The sequence below is a fragment of the Cervus elaphus genome, chromosome 23 (assembly GCF_910594005.1).
Source record: "Cervus elaphus chromosome 23, mCerEla1.1, whole genome shotgun sequence".
Classification (NCBI taxonomy): domain Eukaryota; kingdom Metazoa; phylum Chordata; class Mammalia; order Artiodactyla; family Cervidae; genus Cervus; species Cervus elaphus.
This window is the reverse complement of record NC_057837.1, coordinates 20,312,544-20,329,072: the sequence shown is the minus strand read 5'-3', so window position 1 is coordinate 20,329,072 and position 16,529 is coordinate 20,312,544. Positions and strand designations below refer to the sequence as shown.

General features: G+C 35.8%; 1 protein-coding gene across 1 annotated transcript in view; it reads left to right on the top strand.

The window, feature by feature from the left end:
• Window positions 1-16,529, top strand: part of CCDC7 (coiled-coil domain containing 7) — a 76,851-nt gene that overhangs the window by 24,830 nt on the left and 35,492 nt on the right. Inside the window, exons 13-15 of the mRNA XM_043883984.1 lie at window positions 3,052-3,137; window positions 12,129-12,183; window positions 15,937-16,002. Coding sequence (XP_043739919.1) covers window positions 3,052-3,137; window positions 12,129-12,183; window positions 15,937-16,002 — 207 coding nt within the window. The remainder of the gene's footprint in view (window positions 1-3,051; window positions 3,138-12,128; window positions 12,184-15,936; window positions 16,003-16,529) is intronic.

Sequence of the window (16,529 nt, the reverse complement as noted above, 5' to 3'; positions counted from 1 at the left end):
AGTCCATGGGGTCACAAAGAGACACCACTGAGCGACTGAAAAACAGTCTGCTGACTCCTTATTTATTCCTTTCCTGTTATCACCTGGCTTTCTCCTATAGCTTCCTAAATAGGATCTCCTAGATATGTATGTTTTGGTATGATGTTGCTAGAGAGTATCACTGCATAAAAAAATCTGTTTCTGCTCTCTGTATTCTTTTCTGTTGGCCTTGTCTATTCCTATACCAATACTTGAGACCTTTAATGATTTCATATTTAGAGTAAGTCCTGATATTTTGTAGGGCAAGTGAATCCACCTTGTTACTTATGAGAATTTATTTATTTTGGGCCTTTGCACTTTCTTGTAAATTTTAGAATTAACTTGTCAAATTCTACACTTGCACTGAAGTGCATCACATTTGAGAGATATATAGGCTATCAATATACATCTTTTCATTAACAAATAGTAAATGTCTCAATTTTGGAATGTTTCACAACGCTTAAAATGAATATTATGATTTTCTTCTTAAAGGTCTTAGATGTCTTTGTTATGTTAATGTTAGGAGCTTTTATTTCTATGCTAAGTTAGTTGGTATATTAAAATATTTTAAAGCTATTGCTAGGGAAACGTATCAAATTTTTGTGTATTGTATTTTGCATCTACAAACCTAGTCACACTATCATAATGGTTAGATTTTTATTTTCTACTTGCATAATTGACATATCTTTATTCAGAAGATATGGGTAAACGATAGCCCAAATTTTCTTTCTTACACTGGCAAAGATCTCTAGAATAATACTGAATGGACATGTTGAAAGTGGGCATTTTTTATTCCTGATTTCAAGGGGAATTTTTTTTATTCTTGTGATCAGTCAGCCTGCCTTTCTTTTTCTCTCTCTGTCTCTCAAAACAATGTATCAGGTTAAAGGATTTTTTCTTTTGTCATATTATTTTTTCATGAATTTCCTTTTATACTCCATAAAATTCCTCCAACCTCTGCCCAATGCCTTATTTCAAAACCACTTCCACAGTTTTAATTGTGTTGCAACAGCACCCTGCTTTCAGGTAGCATTGTCTGTATTACTTTCTAATTTGCTGCTCAGTAGGTTGCTTTATTGATTGCTTTAGAGTTTGCAATCTTGTTTTTAACTTATTGTAGTCCCTATTCATGTGATATTAAATTACTTTATGTATAAGAACCTTAAAACATACTTTCATTTGTCCCTTTCCAGCTTTTGTGCTATTGTTTTTAAACATTTTACTACTGTACAACACATTGTTATTAGTTTTGTTGTAAAATATTGCCCTTTAAAGAGGTTTAATTAACAGGAAAATAGTGTTTATATTTACCCAAATAATTATCATTTATTGTATTCTTTATTTGTTTATTTCCTTTATTTCTATCTGATATCATTTTTCTTCTCTTTGAAGGATTCTTTGTCATTTTGTTGTGCAGGGTTGCTGCTCTTTGATTTCTGGACAAAATATTTTGCCTTCAGTTTTGAAAGATATTTTTACTGAATAAAGAATTCTAGGTTGACCTTTCCCCCGCTTTCCAGTGCTTTAAAGATGTTGTTCCTTTCTCTTTAGGCTTGCATTATTTGTTACAAGAAGTCTGTGTTCTCCTTATTGTGTCTGCTTTTCTCCTCTGTCCACTTTTAAGATTTTCTTCTTATTACTGCTTTAAAGTAATTTGATTATATGTGTCTTGAGGGGTGGTTTTCCTTATACTGTTGTAGATTTGCAGATATATAGTTTTCATCAAATTTGAAAAAAATTGGCCATTATTTAAATATTCTTTTCCCACCTGTTTTCTCCATCATGAACTCCAGTTGTAAGCATATTAATCCATTTGAATTTATCTCATAGCTCACTGATGATATGTTCATTATTTTTTAGTTCTTTTATCCCTTTCATTATTTTAGTGTGTTTTGATTGCCCATATATTAGATTTTTCTAAATAGGAAATACATACCAAAACTCAGATTTAAGCTGGAAAACTATTTGGCAATCTTAACAATTTTCATTAAAAATGTATTATTATACTAACTTTCTGTGTTTTATGGAAATTATCACACTTGGTGTTTAACTTGTGAGAACTTTGCTATGGTGAATTTCGTATCTGTTGGAAGTTGTGGTCTGAAATAGGAAATAACCTCTCAGTATCATAATAGGTCTCTATTATTAAGCTTGTCTAAAATTTTTAGTAATCTAATTTTCAAATTTTTTATACTTTCTTGTATAAAATAACCTGGTACTACATAGTAGTTCAAAAATAGTTTAAAACATGTCAGTTCTGCTATAATATTTGTTTTGAAATGCAAACTTGTTCCAACATGACTGAACAGTTTGAGCATAATGTGAATTTTACAATTGCTTACACCCAAATTCATCAGCAAATAGTACTAGGTAAAAGTAGAAAGTAGCTTCTGCAAGCTTCCTTAGTTTACCAGGTATAGAGTGTACCACACCAATCCAGGCATTAGAAATTTTTGTTCAATTTCAGATAAGCTTCCTTCCAATACTGCTTAATAGCTCTTAACTTGAAATATGTTTGATGCTCATTTCCACAAAGAAACTTGATTTCTTTTTCAAGATAAAGAGCTATGTTTCTCATAGTATCTTATTTCTTAATCATTTAACTATGTAAAACTGAAGTAATGTTCCTAATAGGTTTTGATTTTTGACATGTATCATTGACAGTGTTTTTGCATAACCTAGACTCTTCCCCCCCCCCATATATCCTGCAGTTTTTATCATATGATTTTTCACAGGGAGGTGATTTTCAAGATGGCATATACAATGTTATAGAAGAACTGACTGTAATTTGTCAGAGGAATTTGTTTGATATGCATTAGCTTATTTGGTGAATTATATTCTATATAGCACTATAACAAACATTCTGGCTATATCATTAATTTTGTTTCACTTTTATTTGATAATTTCCCTTGAAACACAGTATAGTGATTCTCAGAGTAAAATGGAAATCTGAATAATGTATATTATAATGTATTTATTTATAATTTATTTTCTTCCTAACTATTTATTTCTGGCATATATAAAACTATACAGAAAACAAAGGCTACAAGTGAGCGAACAAAGAAAATTATGAAAACAGAGAAGAAAAAGGACAAAGGAAAATCTGAAGATTCAGAAGCGTAAGACAAAAAGATACTTGTTAATATTTTTTACTTATAAATTTATATTTTCATTTTACACAATTTAAAGTCATATAAACATAATTTATTAACAGATTTCTAAAAACACAACATTAGCAAACGTATAGTTTTATAAGCAGACCAGGATATGGGTGGGAGAAAGCTGAGAAGGGAAGAACAAAGAACTAAAAATGGGTTAGAGAGAATTACAAGATATTCAGATATAGGTAGACAAAATTAAACCCAAATAATTTTAGAGATGAACGAATTTACAATATTTCATTGATGTGTTAGCTCATGATTTGTGATTTGTATGTTAACCCCTCTCCCCAGTATGGGCTGTTCCTATTTACTGCACTTCTTACTTGTCTTATTTTATGAAGAAAAGTATCTGATTTTAATGTAGGTTATTTTAAAGTGGCCTTATTAAGAGAATATTTTCCTTATTAATATAAAATAATTTATGCCACTGGAATTTTCTTGATCAAACCCTAACATAAATATATAGTGTAAAAAGGAAACTATCAATTCAATCTTTATAGAGTTCCACAAAGTCTAAAAAGAAACTTACCAGACTAATGGCCTTTTCTTAAGAGAGGAAGAGAAAATCAGAGAAGAAATAATGACCAGTGTACTTTGAAAATCCTTTTCCCATCTCAGCTTAGCATATTTTAATCATACCAATGAGATGTTAGATTGACAAATGTTATTCAGTAATTTAATATTTAAGCTTTATGAATTTTATGACTTTTAAAAGTATGAATTTCTTTTCTTAAATTGAAGTGTAGTTGATAAAAATATGCATTCCTTATGAAATTTTATTTCTTTTTTATGAAGTATCAATTCAGTTCAGTTGCTCAGTCATGTCTGACTCTTTGCGACTCCATGAATCGCAGCACGCCAGGCCTCCCTGTCCATCACCAACTCCCAGAGTTCACCCAGACCCTTGTCCATTGAGTCGATGATGCCATACAACCAATCTCATCCTCTGTCGTCCCCTTCTCCTGCCCTCAATCTTTCCCAGCATCAGGGTCTTTTCCAGTGAGTCAGCTCTTCGCATCAAGTGGCCAAAGTATTGGAGTTTCACCTTCAACATCAGTCCTTCCAATGATCAACCAGGACTGATCTCCTTTAGGATGGACTGGCTGGATCTCCTTGCAGTCCAAGGGACTCTCAAAAGTCTTCTCCAACACCACAGTTCAAAAGCATCAATTCTTCTGCACTCAGCTTTCTTTATAGTCCACCTCTCACATCCATACATGACTATGGAAAAGCCATAGCCTTGACTAAACAGACCTTTGTTGACAAAGTAATGTCTCTGCTTTTTAATATGCTGTCTAGGTTGGTCATAACTTTCCTTCCAAGGAGTAAGAGTCTTTTGATTTCATGGCTGCAATCACCATCTGCAGTGATTTTGGAGCCTAGAAAAATAGTCAGCCACTGTTTCCACTGTTTCCCCATCTATCTGCCATGAAGTGATGGGACCAGATGCCATGATCTTAGTTTTCTGAATGTTGAGCTGTAAGCCAACTTTTCACTTTCCTCTTTGACTTTCATCAAGAGGCTCTTTAGTTCTTCTTCACTTTCTGCCATAAGGGTGGTGTCATCTGCATATCTGAGGTTATTGATATTTCTCCCGGCAATCTTGATTCCAGCTTGTGCTTCCTCCAGCCCAGTGTTTCTCATGATGTACTCTGCATATAAGTTAAACAAGCAGAGTGACAATATACAGCCTTGGCGTGCTCCTTTTCCTATTTGGAACCAGTCTGTTGTTCCATGTCCAGTTCTAACTGTTGCTTCCTGACCTGCATACAGGTTTCTCAAGATACAGGTCAGGTGGTCTGGTATGCCCATCTCTTTCAGAATTTTCCACAGTTTATTGTGATCCACACAGTCAAAGGCTTTGGCATAGTCAATAAAGCAGAAATAGATGTCCTTTTGGAACTCTCTTGCTTTTTTGATGATCCATCAGATGTTGGCAATTTGATCTCTGGTTCCTCTGCCTTTTCTAAAACCAGCTTGAACATCTGGAAGTTCAAGGTTCGCGTACTGTTGAAGCCTGGCTTGGAGAATTTTGAGCTTTACTTTACTAGCGTGTGAGATGAGTACAGTTGTGCAATAGTTTGAGCATTCTTTGGGATTGCCTTTCTTTGGGACAGGAATGAAAACTGACATTTCCCAGTCCTGTGGCCACTGCTGAGTTTTCCATATTTGCTGGCATATTGAGTGCAGCACTTTCACAGCGTCATCTTGCAGGGTTTGAAATAGCTCAACTGGAAATCCATCACCTCCACTAGCTTTGTTCATAGTGATGCTTCCTAAGGCCTACTTGACTTCATATGCCAGGATGTCTGGCTCTAGGTGAGTGATCACACCATCATGATTATCTGGGTTGTGAAGATCTTTTTTGTACAGTTTTTCTGTATATTCTTGCCACCTCTTCTTAATATCTTCTGCTTCTGTTAGGTCCTTATCGTTTCTGTCCTTTATTGAGCACATCTTTGCATGAAATGTTCCCTTGGTATCTCTAATTTTCTTGAAGAGATCTCTAGTCTTTCCCATTCTATTGTTTTCCTCTATTTCTTTGTGTTGATCACTGAGGAAGGCTTTCTTATCTCTCCTTGCTATTCTTTGGAACTCTGCATTCAAATGGGTGTATCTTTCCTTTTCTCATTTGCTTTTCACTTTCTGTCTTTTTCAGCTGTTTGTAAGGCTTCCTCAGACAGCCATTTTGCTTTTTTGCATTTCTTTTTCTTGGGGATGGTCTTGATTCCTGTCTCCTGTACAGTGTCATGAACCTCCATCCATAGTTCATCAGGCACTCTGTCTATCAGATCTAGTCCCTTAAATCTATTTCTCACTTCCGCTGTATAGTCATAATGCATTTGATTTAGGTCATATCTGAATGGTCTAGTGGTTTTCTCCACTTTCTTCAATTTAAGTCTGAATTTGGCAATAAGGAGTTCATGATCCGAGCCACAGTCAGCTCCTGGTCTTGTTTTTGCTGACTGTATAGAGCATCTCCATCTTTGGCTGCAAAGAATATAATCAGTCTGATTTTGGTGTCAACCGTCTGGTGATGTCCATGTGTAGAGCCTTCTTTTGTGTTGTTAGAAGAGGGTGTTTGCTAGGACCTGTGTGTTCTCTTGGCAGAACTCTGTTAGCCTTTGCCCTGCTTCATTCTGTACTCCAAGGCCAAATTTGCCTGTTACTCCAGGTGTTTCTTGACTTCCTACTTTTGCATTCCAGTCCCCTATAATGAAAAGGACATCTTTTTTGGGTGTTAGTTCTAGAGGTACAATTGATACATTAGTTACAGGTATACAGTGTAGTTGGAGAAGGAAATGGCAACCCACTCCAGTACTCTTGCCTGGAGAATTCTTTGGACAGAGGAGCCTGGTGGGCTTCAGTCCGTGGGATTGCAAGAGTCGGTCATGACTTAGCTACTAAACTACCACCACCACCATACAGCATAGTAATTTGATATTTTAATGTGTTTCAAAATAATCACACCTGTCTGTCAGACAGTTATTTATGATATTAATGACTATATTCCCTATTCTGTACATTATATCTCCGTGACTTTTGCTGATTTTATAACTAGAAGTTTGTACTTTTTAATTTTCCTTACCTATTTTAATTATCCCTCTGTCCTCCTCCCTTCTGGTAACGACCAGTTCTCTGTATCTATGAGTTTGCTTGTTTTGCTGTGTTTGTTCATTTGTTTTGTTTTTCAGATTCCATGTATAAGTGAAATCATACAGTATTTTTCTTTACCTGAGTTATTTCATTTAGCCTAATACCCTCTAGGTCCATCCATTTTGTCACAGATAGCACGATTTCATTCTTTTTTATGGATGAGTTATTTTCTGTCATATATGTGTGTGTGTGTGTGTGTGTGTGTGTATGTATGTATGTATGGATACACACACATATATATATGGGGCTTCCCTGGTGGCTCAGATGGTAAAGAATCTGCCTGCAGTGTGGGAGACCTGGGTTCAGTCCCTGGATTGGGAAGATCCCCTGGACAGCCTACTGCAGTATTCTTATTTGGAGAATCCCCATTGACAGAGGAGCCTGGCAGGCTACAATCCATGGGGTCACAAAGAGTTGGACATGACTGAGTCACTAAGCACATATACATATGTGTGTGTGTGTGTATTTGTGTGTATATGTCACACATACATACACTATATCTGTATCCATTCATCTGTTGATGCGTACTTGAGTACTTGCTTTCATTACTTGGCAATTGTAATTAATGCTACAATAAACGTGGGGCATTTTGTGGAGAGTATTTTTGTTTTCTTTGGAAAAATACTTGAAGTAGACTTTCTGGATCATGTGGTAGTAGTGTTAATTTTTTGAAAAACTCTTGCACTGGTTTTCATAGTGACTTCACCAATTTACTTTCCCCACATCAAAGCACTATGGGTTCCCTTTTCTTTACATTTTTGCCAGTAATAGCCATTCTTATGGGTGTAAGGATATATCATTGAGATTTTAATTTGTGTTTCCCTGATGATTAGTAATGTTGAACATCTTTTGTCAGCTGTCTAGATACCTTGTTTAGAAAAATGTCTATTCAGATTCTCTGCCATTTTAAAATCAGGTTTGGGGGTTTTTTTATATTAAGTTGTGGGAGTTTTTTGTATTTGAATATTGACCCTTATCAGATATATTTGGAAATTCTTTTTCCATATAGTAACCTGACTTTTCATTCTATTCATAGTTTCCATTGCTGTGCAGAGCTTTTTAATTCGATGTAGTTCCATTTGTTTACTTTTTCTTGTTTCTCTTGCCTGGGGAGACATATGCCAAAAATATGGCTAACATCAGTGTTAGAGTGTACCACTTACGTTTTCTTCTAGGAGTTTTACGGTTTCAGGTCTTATATTTAAGTCTTTTTTTTTTTTTTTAATTTATTTTTTCAGTGGGTTTTGTCATACATTGACATGAATCAGCAATAGATTTACACGTATTCCCCATCCCGATCCCCCCTCCCACCTCCCTCTCCACCCGATTCCTCTGGGTCTTCCCAGTGCACCAGGCCCGAGCACTTGTCTCATGCATCCCACCTGGGCTGGTGACCTGTTTCACCATAGATAATATACATGCTGTTCTTTCGAAACATCCCACCCTCACCTTCTCCCACAGAGTTCAAAAGTCTGTTCTGTACTTCTGTGTCTCTTTTTCTGTTTTGCATATAGGGTTGTCGTTACCATCTTTCTAAATTCCATGTATATGTGTTAGTATGCTGTAATGTTCTTTATCTTTCTGGCTTACTTCACTCTGTATAATGGGCTCCAGTTTCATCCATCTCATTAGAACTGGTTCAAATGAATTCTTTTTAATGGCTGAGTAATATTCCATGGTGTATATGTACCACAGCTTCCTTATCCATTCATCTGCTGATGGGCATCTCGGTTGCTTCCATGTCCTGGCTATTATAAACAGTGCTGCGATGAACATTGGGGTGCACGTGTCTCTTTCAGATCTGGTTTCCTCAGTGTGTATGCCCAGAAGTGGGATTGCTGGGTCATATGGCAGTTCTATTTCCAGTTTTTTAAGAAATCTCCACACTGTTGAGTTTATTTTTGTATGTGGTGTGAGAATGTAGTCCATTCTTTTACATGTAACTGTTTAGTTTTCCCAGCAATGTTTACTGAAAAGGATGTTTTTTTCCCATTGTACATTTTTGCCTTCATTGTCTTAGATTCATTGACCACATACATATGAATTTATTTTTGGGCTTTCTATTCTGTTTCATTGAATTGTGTGTCTGTTTTTGTGCTCTGATTTCAAACTATATTACCAAATCTTGGAATCTGGGTACATGATAACCACCAGTTCTGTTCTTTTTTCTCAAGATTGTTTTGGCTATTTGTGATCTTTTGTGTTACTGTAGAAATTTTAGGATTATTTGTTCTAGTTCTGTGAAAAATGTCTGCAGTATTTTTATATGGATAGATTTCTCTGACTAGTATGGTCATTTTAACAGTGTTAATTCTTCTGATTCATGAACATGAACTATTTTTCCACTTGCTTATGTTATTTTTAATTCTTTTATCATTTTCTTATGGGTATCAAGGTACAGGTCTTGTACCTCCTTGAGATTTATTCCTAAGTACTTTATTCTTTTTTGATGCAATTGTGACTGGGATTGTTTTCTTAATTTCTCTCTTTTTTTTAACTTTCTATTTTGCATTGGGATATAATTAACAATTAACAATGTGGTTGTAGTTTCAAATGAACAGTGAAGGGAATCGCCTTAATTTCTCTAATGGTCTGTTGTTAGTGTATGAGACACATCAGATTTCTGTATGTTTATTTTGTATCCTTTAACATTACTGAGTTCACTTTAATAGTTTTTTTAATAGCATATTTAGGATTTTCTAAATAAAATATCATGTCATGTGGAAACAGTGACAGTTTTTTCTTCTTTTCCAATTTGGATTCCTTTTATGCTTTGTCTTGTCTGATTGCTGTGGCTAGAAAATACTGAATAAAAGTGGTGGGCATCCTTGTCTTGTTCTTGATGTTAGAGGAAATGTTTTCAGTTTTTTCTCATAGAGTATGTTGTTAGCTTTGGGTTTGTCATATAGGACATTTATTATGTTGAGGTATATTCCCTCTGTATCTACTTTGTTTAGAGTTCTTCTCATAAATGGATTTTGAACTTAGTCAAAAGTTTTTCTTCATCTATTGAGATGATAGTATAATATTTATTCTTTGTTGTTAATGTACTTTATCATGTTGATTGACTTTTGGATGTCAGATTATCCTTGCAACAATGGTTAGGATTCCACTTGATCATGGTGTATGATCCTTTTTTTAAAAAAAAAATTATCTGTGGCTGCACTGGGTCTTCATTTCTGCCTGCAGGCTTTCTCTGGTTGCATTGAGCAGTGTCTGCTCTCTAGTTGTGGTGCACAGGCTTCTTATTGCAGTGGCTTCTCTTGTGGCACACAGACTCTAAAGCATGGGTTCAGTAGTTGTGGTGCATGGGCTTAGTAGCTGCACAGCATATGGGATCTTCCCGGAGTAGGGATCAGATCCATGTCACCTGCCCTGGCAGGCAGACTGTCAACTACTGGGCCACCAGGGAAGTCCTGTAATCCTTTTAGTGTATTGTTGAATTTGGTTAGCTAATATTTTGTTGAAGATTTTTGTATCTATATTTATCAGTGATGTTGATCTGTAACTTTCCTTTTTTGTAGTATCTTTGTCTAGTTTTAATATCAGGGTTTTGCTGGCCTCATATAATGAGTTCAGAGTGTTCCTTTCTCTTTAAATTTTTGAATAGTTTGGGAAGGCTAAGTGTTAATTATATCTTAAATGTTTGGTAAAACTAACCTATGAAGTGATTTGATTGTGGACTTTCGTTCATTGGGAGTTTTTTGATTACTGATTCAATTTCATTTCTGGTAATCATGCTGTTTGTATTTTCTATTTCTTCCTGGTTTAGTCTTGGGAAATTGTCTGTTTCTAGGAATTTGTCCATTTTTTCCTAAGTTGTCCATTTTATTGTGTATAATTATGCTAATCTCTTATGTATTTCTGTGGTGTGTGTTGTAACTTCTTTAATTTTTTTATAACTTCTCTTTCACTTTCTATTTGGGCCCCCTCTTTCTTTTTTCTTTTAGTTTGGGTAAAGTTTTATCAATTTTGTTTAACTTTGCAAAACCAACTGTTAGTTTTATAGATCTTCAAAAAATTTTTTTTAATCTTTATTTCATTTATTTCTGCTCCAACTTCTTTTTCTTTTCTTCTACTAATTTTTGGACTTTGTTCTTTTTCTAGTTCCTTTAGGTGTAAGGTGAGATTGTTTATTTGAGATTTTTTGTTTCCTGAGGTAGGGTGCTAGACTATGCCTTGTGTAGTGGCTGCTGGCCTTCTGGTGGACAGGGCTGGGTACCCAGGCTGGGGTTCAGGGATGTCTTGGATTAGTGTCAGTTGGCTGGTGAGTGGATAAGCCAATTAGACTATTAGACTAACTACTAATAATCTAGAGGGAAGACTCCAAAATGGTTCTGCCAGCACTTTGTCCTCATGGTGGAATGAGCTCACAGAAATGGCTGCCACCACCTCTGTGTCCTCAGAGGAAGTCTCAGCTGCCTCCTGCTTCTCTAGGAGGCTCTCCAAGATCAACCGGGTCCAACCCTGGCTTCTTTTAATTTTTTAAAAAATATTTATTTATTTAATTTTTGACTGCATTGGATCTTAGTTGCAACTTGTGGGATCTTTGTTGTAGTGCTTGGGCTCTGTAGTTGTGGCACGCAGGCTTAGTTGCCCCATGGCATATGGGGTCTTAGTTCTCTGACCAGGGATTGAACCTGTGTCCCCTGCATTGGAAGGCAGGTTCTTAACCACTGAACCACCAAGGAAGCCCCATGGCTTCTTTTAAATTACTGCCCCTGTACTGGGGACTAAGAGCATGTGAGATTTGTATGCTCCTTGTAAGAGTAGGCTCTGTATTTCCTACATAGATTCAGCCCTCTTGCTCTCCAATATGCAAGCTCTATTGTCCTTCACAGCCAGATATTCTTGGGAGTTGTCTTCTCAGTATAGCACCCATGGGGTAGGGAGCCTGATGTGGAACCCAGACCCCTCATTCCTTGGGGGAGAACCACTGCAATTGTGATTATGCTGCCATTTGTGGGTCATCTACTCAGGAGTGTGGTTCTTCACTATACTGTCTTTGCCCTTCATATTCATCTCATTATAGTAATTAACTTCATTATATCTTTGTTGGTGGAAAATCTTCTCTGCTGGTCTTCATGTCATTCTCATCAATAGTTGCTCTGTAAATAGTTCTAATTGATGTGCCTCTGGGAGGAGGTTAGGTTCACAGTGTTCCTACTCCATCGTCTTGAGTGCACCTCTCAAAATTTCTTTTCTTTAAAATGATTTAAGTACTCATCAAGAAAGCATAGTCATCAGATATCATAAAACATTATGATATATTTAAAAATATTTCTTTTTCAGGAAGAAGTCTGTAGGGAAAGAGCTTAAAGTAAAAGAAAATGTGCCTCAAGTCCAGGTAACACAGAATCTCTCCCTGTGCATCTAAATTTGATTAATAATGCTCTGATAACTGTTTATATAGACAACATATGTATGTGAATACAGGTGTATGTGCGTTTGTGTATGTGCATGTGTACTAAATTTCTTCTTATAATGCTTCTTTACTGTTGGTTGACTTTTTTCAGCAAGTTTTAGAAAATCAAATGGTGAATTCAGATATGTTTACTGTCAAGGTTATGAAAATGACTGTTATTCACTCAATTATAGGCAATGTCACAGAGGAAAGAACACATATTATGAGTCAGAACAGACTTACTAGTTAAGTGACATTGGACAAGTCCCTTTAACCTACTTGAACTTTGTCTTTCATCACTAAAATGGGTAAAATAATAGCTGTCCCATCTATCTCAGAAAGGTGTGAGATGCAAGAGGTGAATAGAAAAATATTTCGGAGATTGTTAGTATAGCTCACTCTTTTTCATGTGATCCATGTGTATTCTGAAAAGAATACAAGTAACCCTTTATTTTATCTTCTCTTTGATAAACTATCTTTTGCTGAAAGTTAAAACTTCTTAACCATCAGAGCATCATGTCACCCATTTGGTCACTCTCTTCCAGTGAGTGACTGGACTTAAGTGTCCCACAAGTATATACCTGCATGTTTCAAGAATCAAATAACATAAATTTGGGAAGAAAATGAGAGTACTTCTTGAGATACTGAATATAAAAGGAACAACTTTATGGTATTAGTTTTCTATTCCTGCATAACAAGTTACCTCACATTTTGCAGCTTAAAATAATTAAATTGTTTTCATGGTTTGAATGGCTTAGAAGTTTGACCATAGCTTAGCTGTATCCTGTGCTGAAGGACTCACCAAACTGCAATCATGGTGTTGGCTAGGCTTTTTTTTTTTTTTTCTGGTCACTTGGGGGTCCTCTTCCAAGCTCAAGTGGAAGTGGCAAACTTAAGTTCTTTGTAGTTGTCAGACTGGGGCACTTAGCCAGTGGCCTTCTCCACAAACAGTTTATATTATAGCATCTTATATCTTCTTAAAGCCCAGCTGAGTCTCTTTCCCTCTTTCTTCTTTTTTTGCTAAGAGAGTCTTATGTAATATAACATGAATAACATGATCGTGAATGATACCTTTTCACGGTAGCTATATAATTGATCCTTGAACAACATGGGGGTTAGGGATATCACCCACTCCCTCACAGTTGAAAATTTGCATACTGCTATCTCTGCCTCAGAAACAAAAGAATTGATAAATGACTCACCAAAAGGCACAAAGGTAAAATGACTTGGATAGAATCAGGACTCAAATCCTAGTTCTTTTGATTCCACATATTGTGATCTCTAACCAGACATAAACTTCCCCCACATTTAGTTAAACATCTGTAAAGTGAAAATATGGGTACTATATTCATTGAAAAATATCTTGTATAAGTGGACTCATGTGGTTCAAACCCATCTTGTTGAAAGGTCAACTGTATATTAGACTGTATAGTGCAGTCTAATAAAGTGGCATCTCATCACTGTGCATTATCTGTTGGCTAAAAGCAAGTCTTTGGTGGTATCCACACTCAAAAGGAGTGGATTATACAGAGCATAACCTTAGGGATGGAGATCCTGGAGGCCATTTTAGAAATCTGTCTGGTGATTTTATATAGAACAGCATTTTGTGTATTTAAAAAAATTATAATTCCATCATGTTATTAAGTCTTTAAACTGGCATTTTAGTTTATTTGGGCCATGTCTTAATCCCTTCAGACTGCTTTAACAAAATATCAGGGATTGCAGTGAACATAGAGGTGCATATATTATTGAATTAGTGGCTTTTGGGGGGAGGTGGTAAGTACCTAGAAGTGAAATTACTGGATCATATGGCCATTCTATTTTTAATTTTTTGAGGAATCTCGATTCTACTTTCCACAATGGCTGTACCAATTTACATTCCCACCAACAGTGTATTTGGATTCACTTTTCCTCATATCCTTCCCCTTGTTATTTCTTTTCTTTTTGATACTCATGATTCTGACCAGGAAAAGGGAGTATCTCACTGTGGTTTTGGTTTATATTTCCCAGATTATTAGTGATATTGAGTATCTTTTTATGTATTGGTTGTCTGTCTGTCTCCTTTGGAAGAATGTCTGTTTAGGTACTCTGCTCAGTTTTTTTTTTTTTTTTAATTCATTTATTTTTTAACTGAAGGATAATTGCTTTACAGAATTTTGTTGTTTTCTGTCAAATCTCAACATGAATCGTCATAAATACACATATATCCCCTCCCTATTGAACCTCCCTCCCGTCTCCCTCCCCATCCCGCCCCTCTAGGTTTGATCTTTTGATATTGACTAGTATAATTCCTTTTATATTTTGGATATTTATCCCTTATTGGATATATCATTTGCAGATATCGTCTCCCATTTACTAGATAACTGTATTGTTTTGCTGATACTTTGACATGAAAACTTTTTAGTTTGATGTAGTTCCATTTATTTTTACTTTTGTTTCCTTTTGTTGAGGAGTCATTTACAAAAAATATGGCTAAGACCTATTTCAGAGAGCTAACTGCCTGTGTTTTCTTCAAGATGTTTCATGGTTTCAGGTCTTATATTTAAGCCTTTAACTTATTTGAGATTATTTTTGTATATGATGTAAAAGGTAGTCCAGTTCCACTGTATTCCAGTATTCCAAATACCAGTTACTGAATAGGCTCTTTTTTCCTCATTGTATATTCTTGCTTCTTTTGTCATAGTTTAATTGAGCACATGTAAGCCCATGTTTAAGAGGGAGTCTGAGTTTTCTGTAGCACTTTGGGACCACTGGATGTCAGCCCTATTGCTTTTCAAAGCCAGGCATTTCAGGGCTTCCTCTCTCTGGTGTAGATCCAGGAGCCAGGGTTCCTGACGTGGGCACCAGCTCTTTGCTCCCCTGGCAAAAGTGCCTGTCTGGTGAGATCTCTCTCTGTTGTGTGCCATCATGCTGGGGGTATGGTTTTTAGTGAGAGTGTTTCTTTTCCTTTACTACCTGTCTTGATGTAGTCCTTTTTATTCTTTGTTGTGGAGCATGTTTGACTAGTTCTAAGGTTCTTTTCACAGGGAGTTAATCTCTTTGCAGGTGTATATTTGTTGATCCATGGGAGGAGGTTCTTGCTATGCCCCATCTTCAATCACCTTTCCTGTAGATTTTCTTTTAAGAGTAAGTCTCATTTTCCTGTTTCTTCAAATTCGAATTACTCTTAATTGTACCTTGGACGTTGGGAATGTCATGTTGCTGGAGCTCTGGATTCTGCTATATTCTTAGGAAAGTGACAGTGAAAGTCGCTGTCCAACTCTTTGTGACCCCCATGGACTAAACAGTCTATGGAATTCTCCAGGCCAGAATACTGGAGTGGGTAGCCATTCCCTCCTCCAGGGTATCTTCCCATCCCAGGGCCAGGGATTAGAGCCCAGGTCTCCCACATTGCAGGCGGATTCTTTTATCAGCTGAGCCACCAAGAAAGCCCAAGAATACTGGAGGGTAGCCTAGCCCTTCTCCAGATCTTCCCAACCTAGGAATTGAACCGGGGTCTGCTGCATTGCAGGCAGATTGTTCACCAGCTGAGCTGTAAGTTATCTGTCATTGTGCCTAAGAAGTATGTAGTAAATGTGTGTGCTCAAGTCATCATCTTGGCTATCTATGGGTTTTAGAAAGATAATAATTATGACAATAAATTAGTTAAAAAAAACAAATGAATACTTTTCTCCCCCACCCCATATTACATCCTAGAAAGTAGCACATGCTCTGGAAATTGAGAACAAAGTTCTTCGGGAACAACTGAAACAAGCTTTACAGGTAAAAGATGTCATGTTCCTTCGTATTGTGAAAAATTGAAGAAAATATCCTTAAACAACTTTTTAAATGAATAATTTTTAATTTGTAAACCAAGAATCTATATATTGTATTGTTTTGCCAGCTTATAGTATTTCCATTTAATGTAGTAGAAATATATTGATAAAATTTGATGTTTATTTTCTCCAAAATAGTAAGCTAGAGAGAGAACTGATATACACACTTAAAGTAATTTATTTCTAGATATAGGTGGAGTCTTTTTGAGCTTAGCAGAATTATAAGATATATTGAGATAAGAAACTGGTTATTTTACAGAAGAACAATTATGATTTTCTCATCAAAAATTAATATAAGACATAAAAATATATTACTAAAGCAGTGTGGTTCTAGATTTGGTACTGAATGAAAAGTCCAGAAACAGATTCGAATGAATATGATAATTTTGTATTTTGTTGTTTTGCTTATTAAAATTTTTATAAAAGGATAAAAGTCACAAAAGTAAACTACTATGAAAAACTTGTGATTTCTAG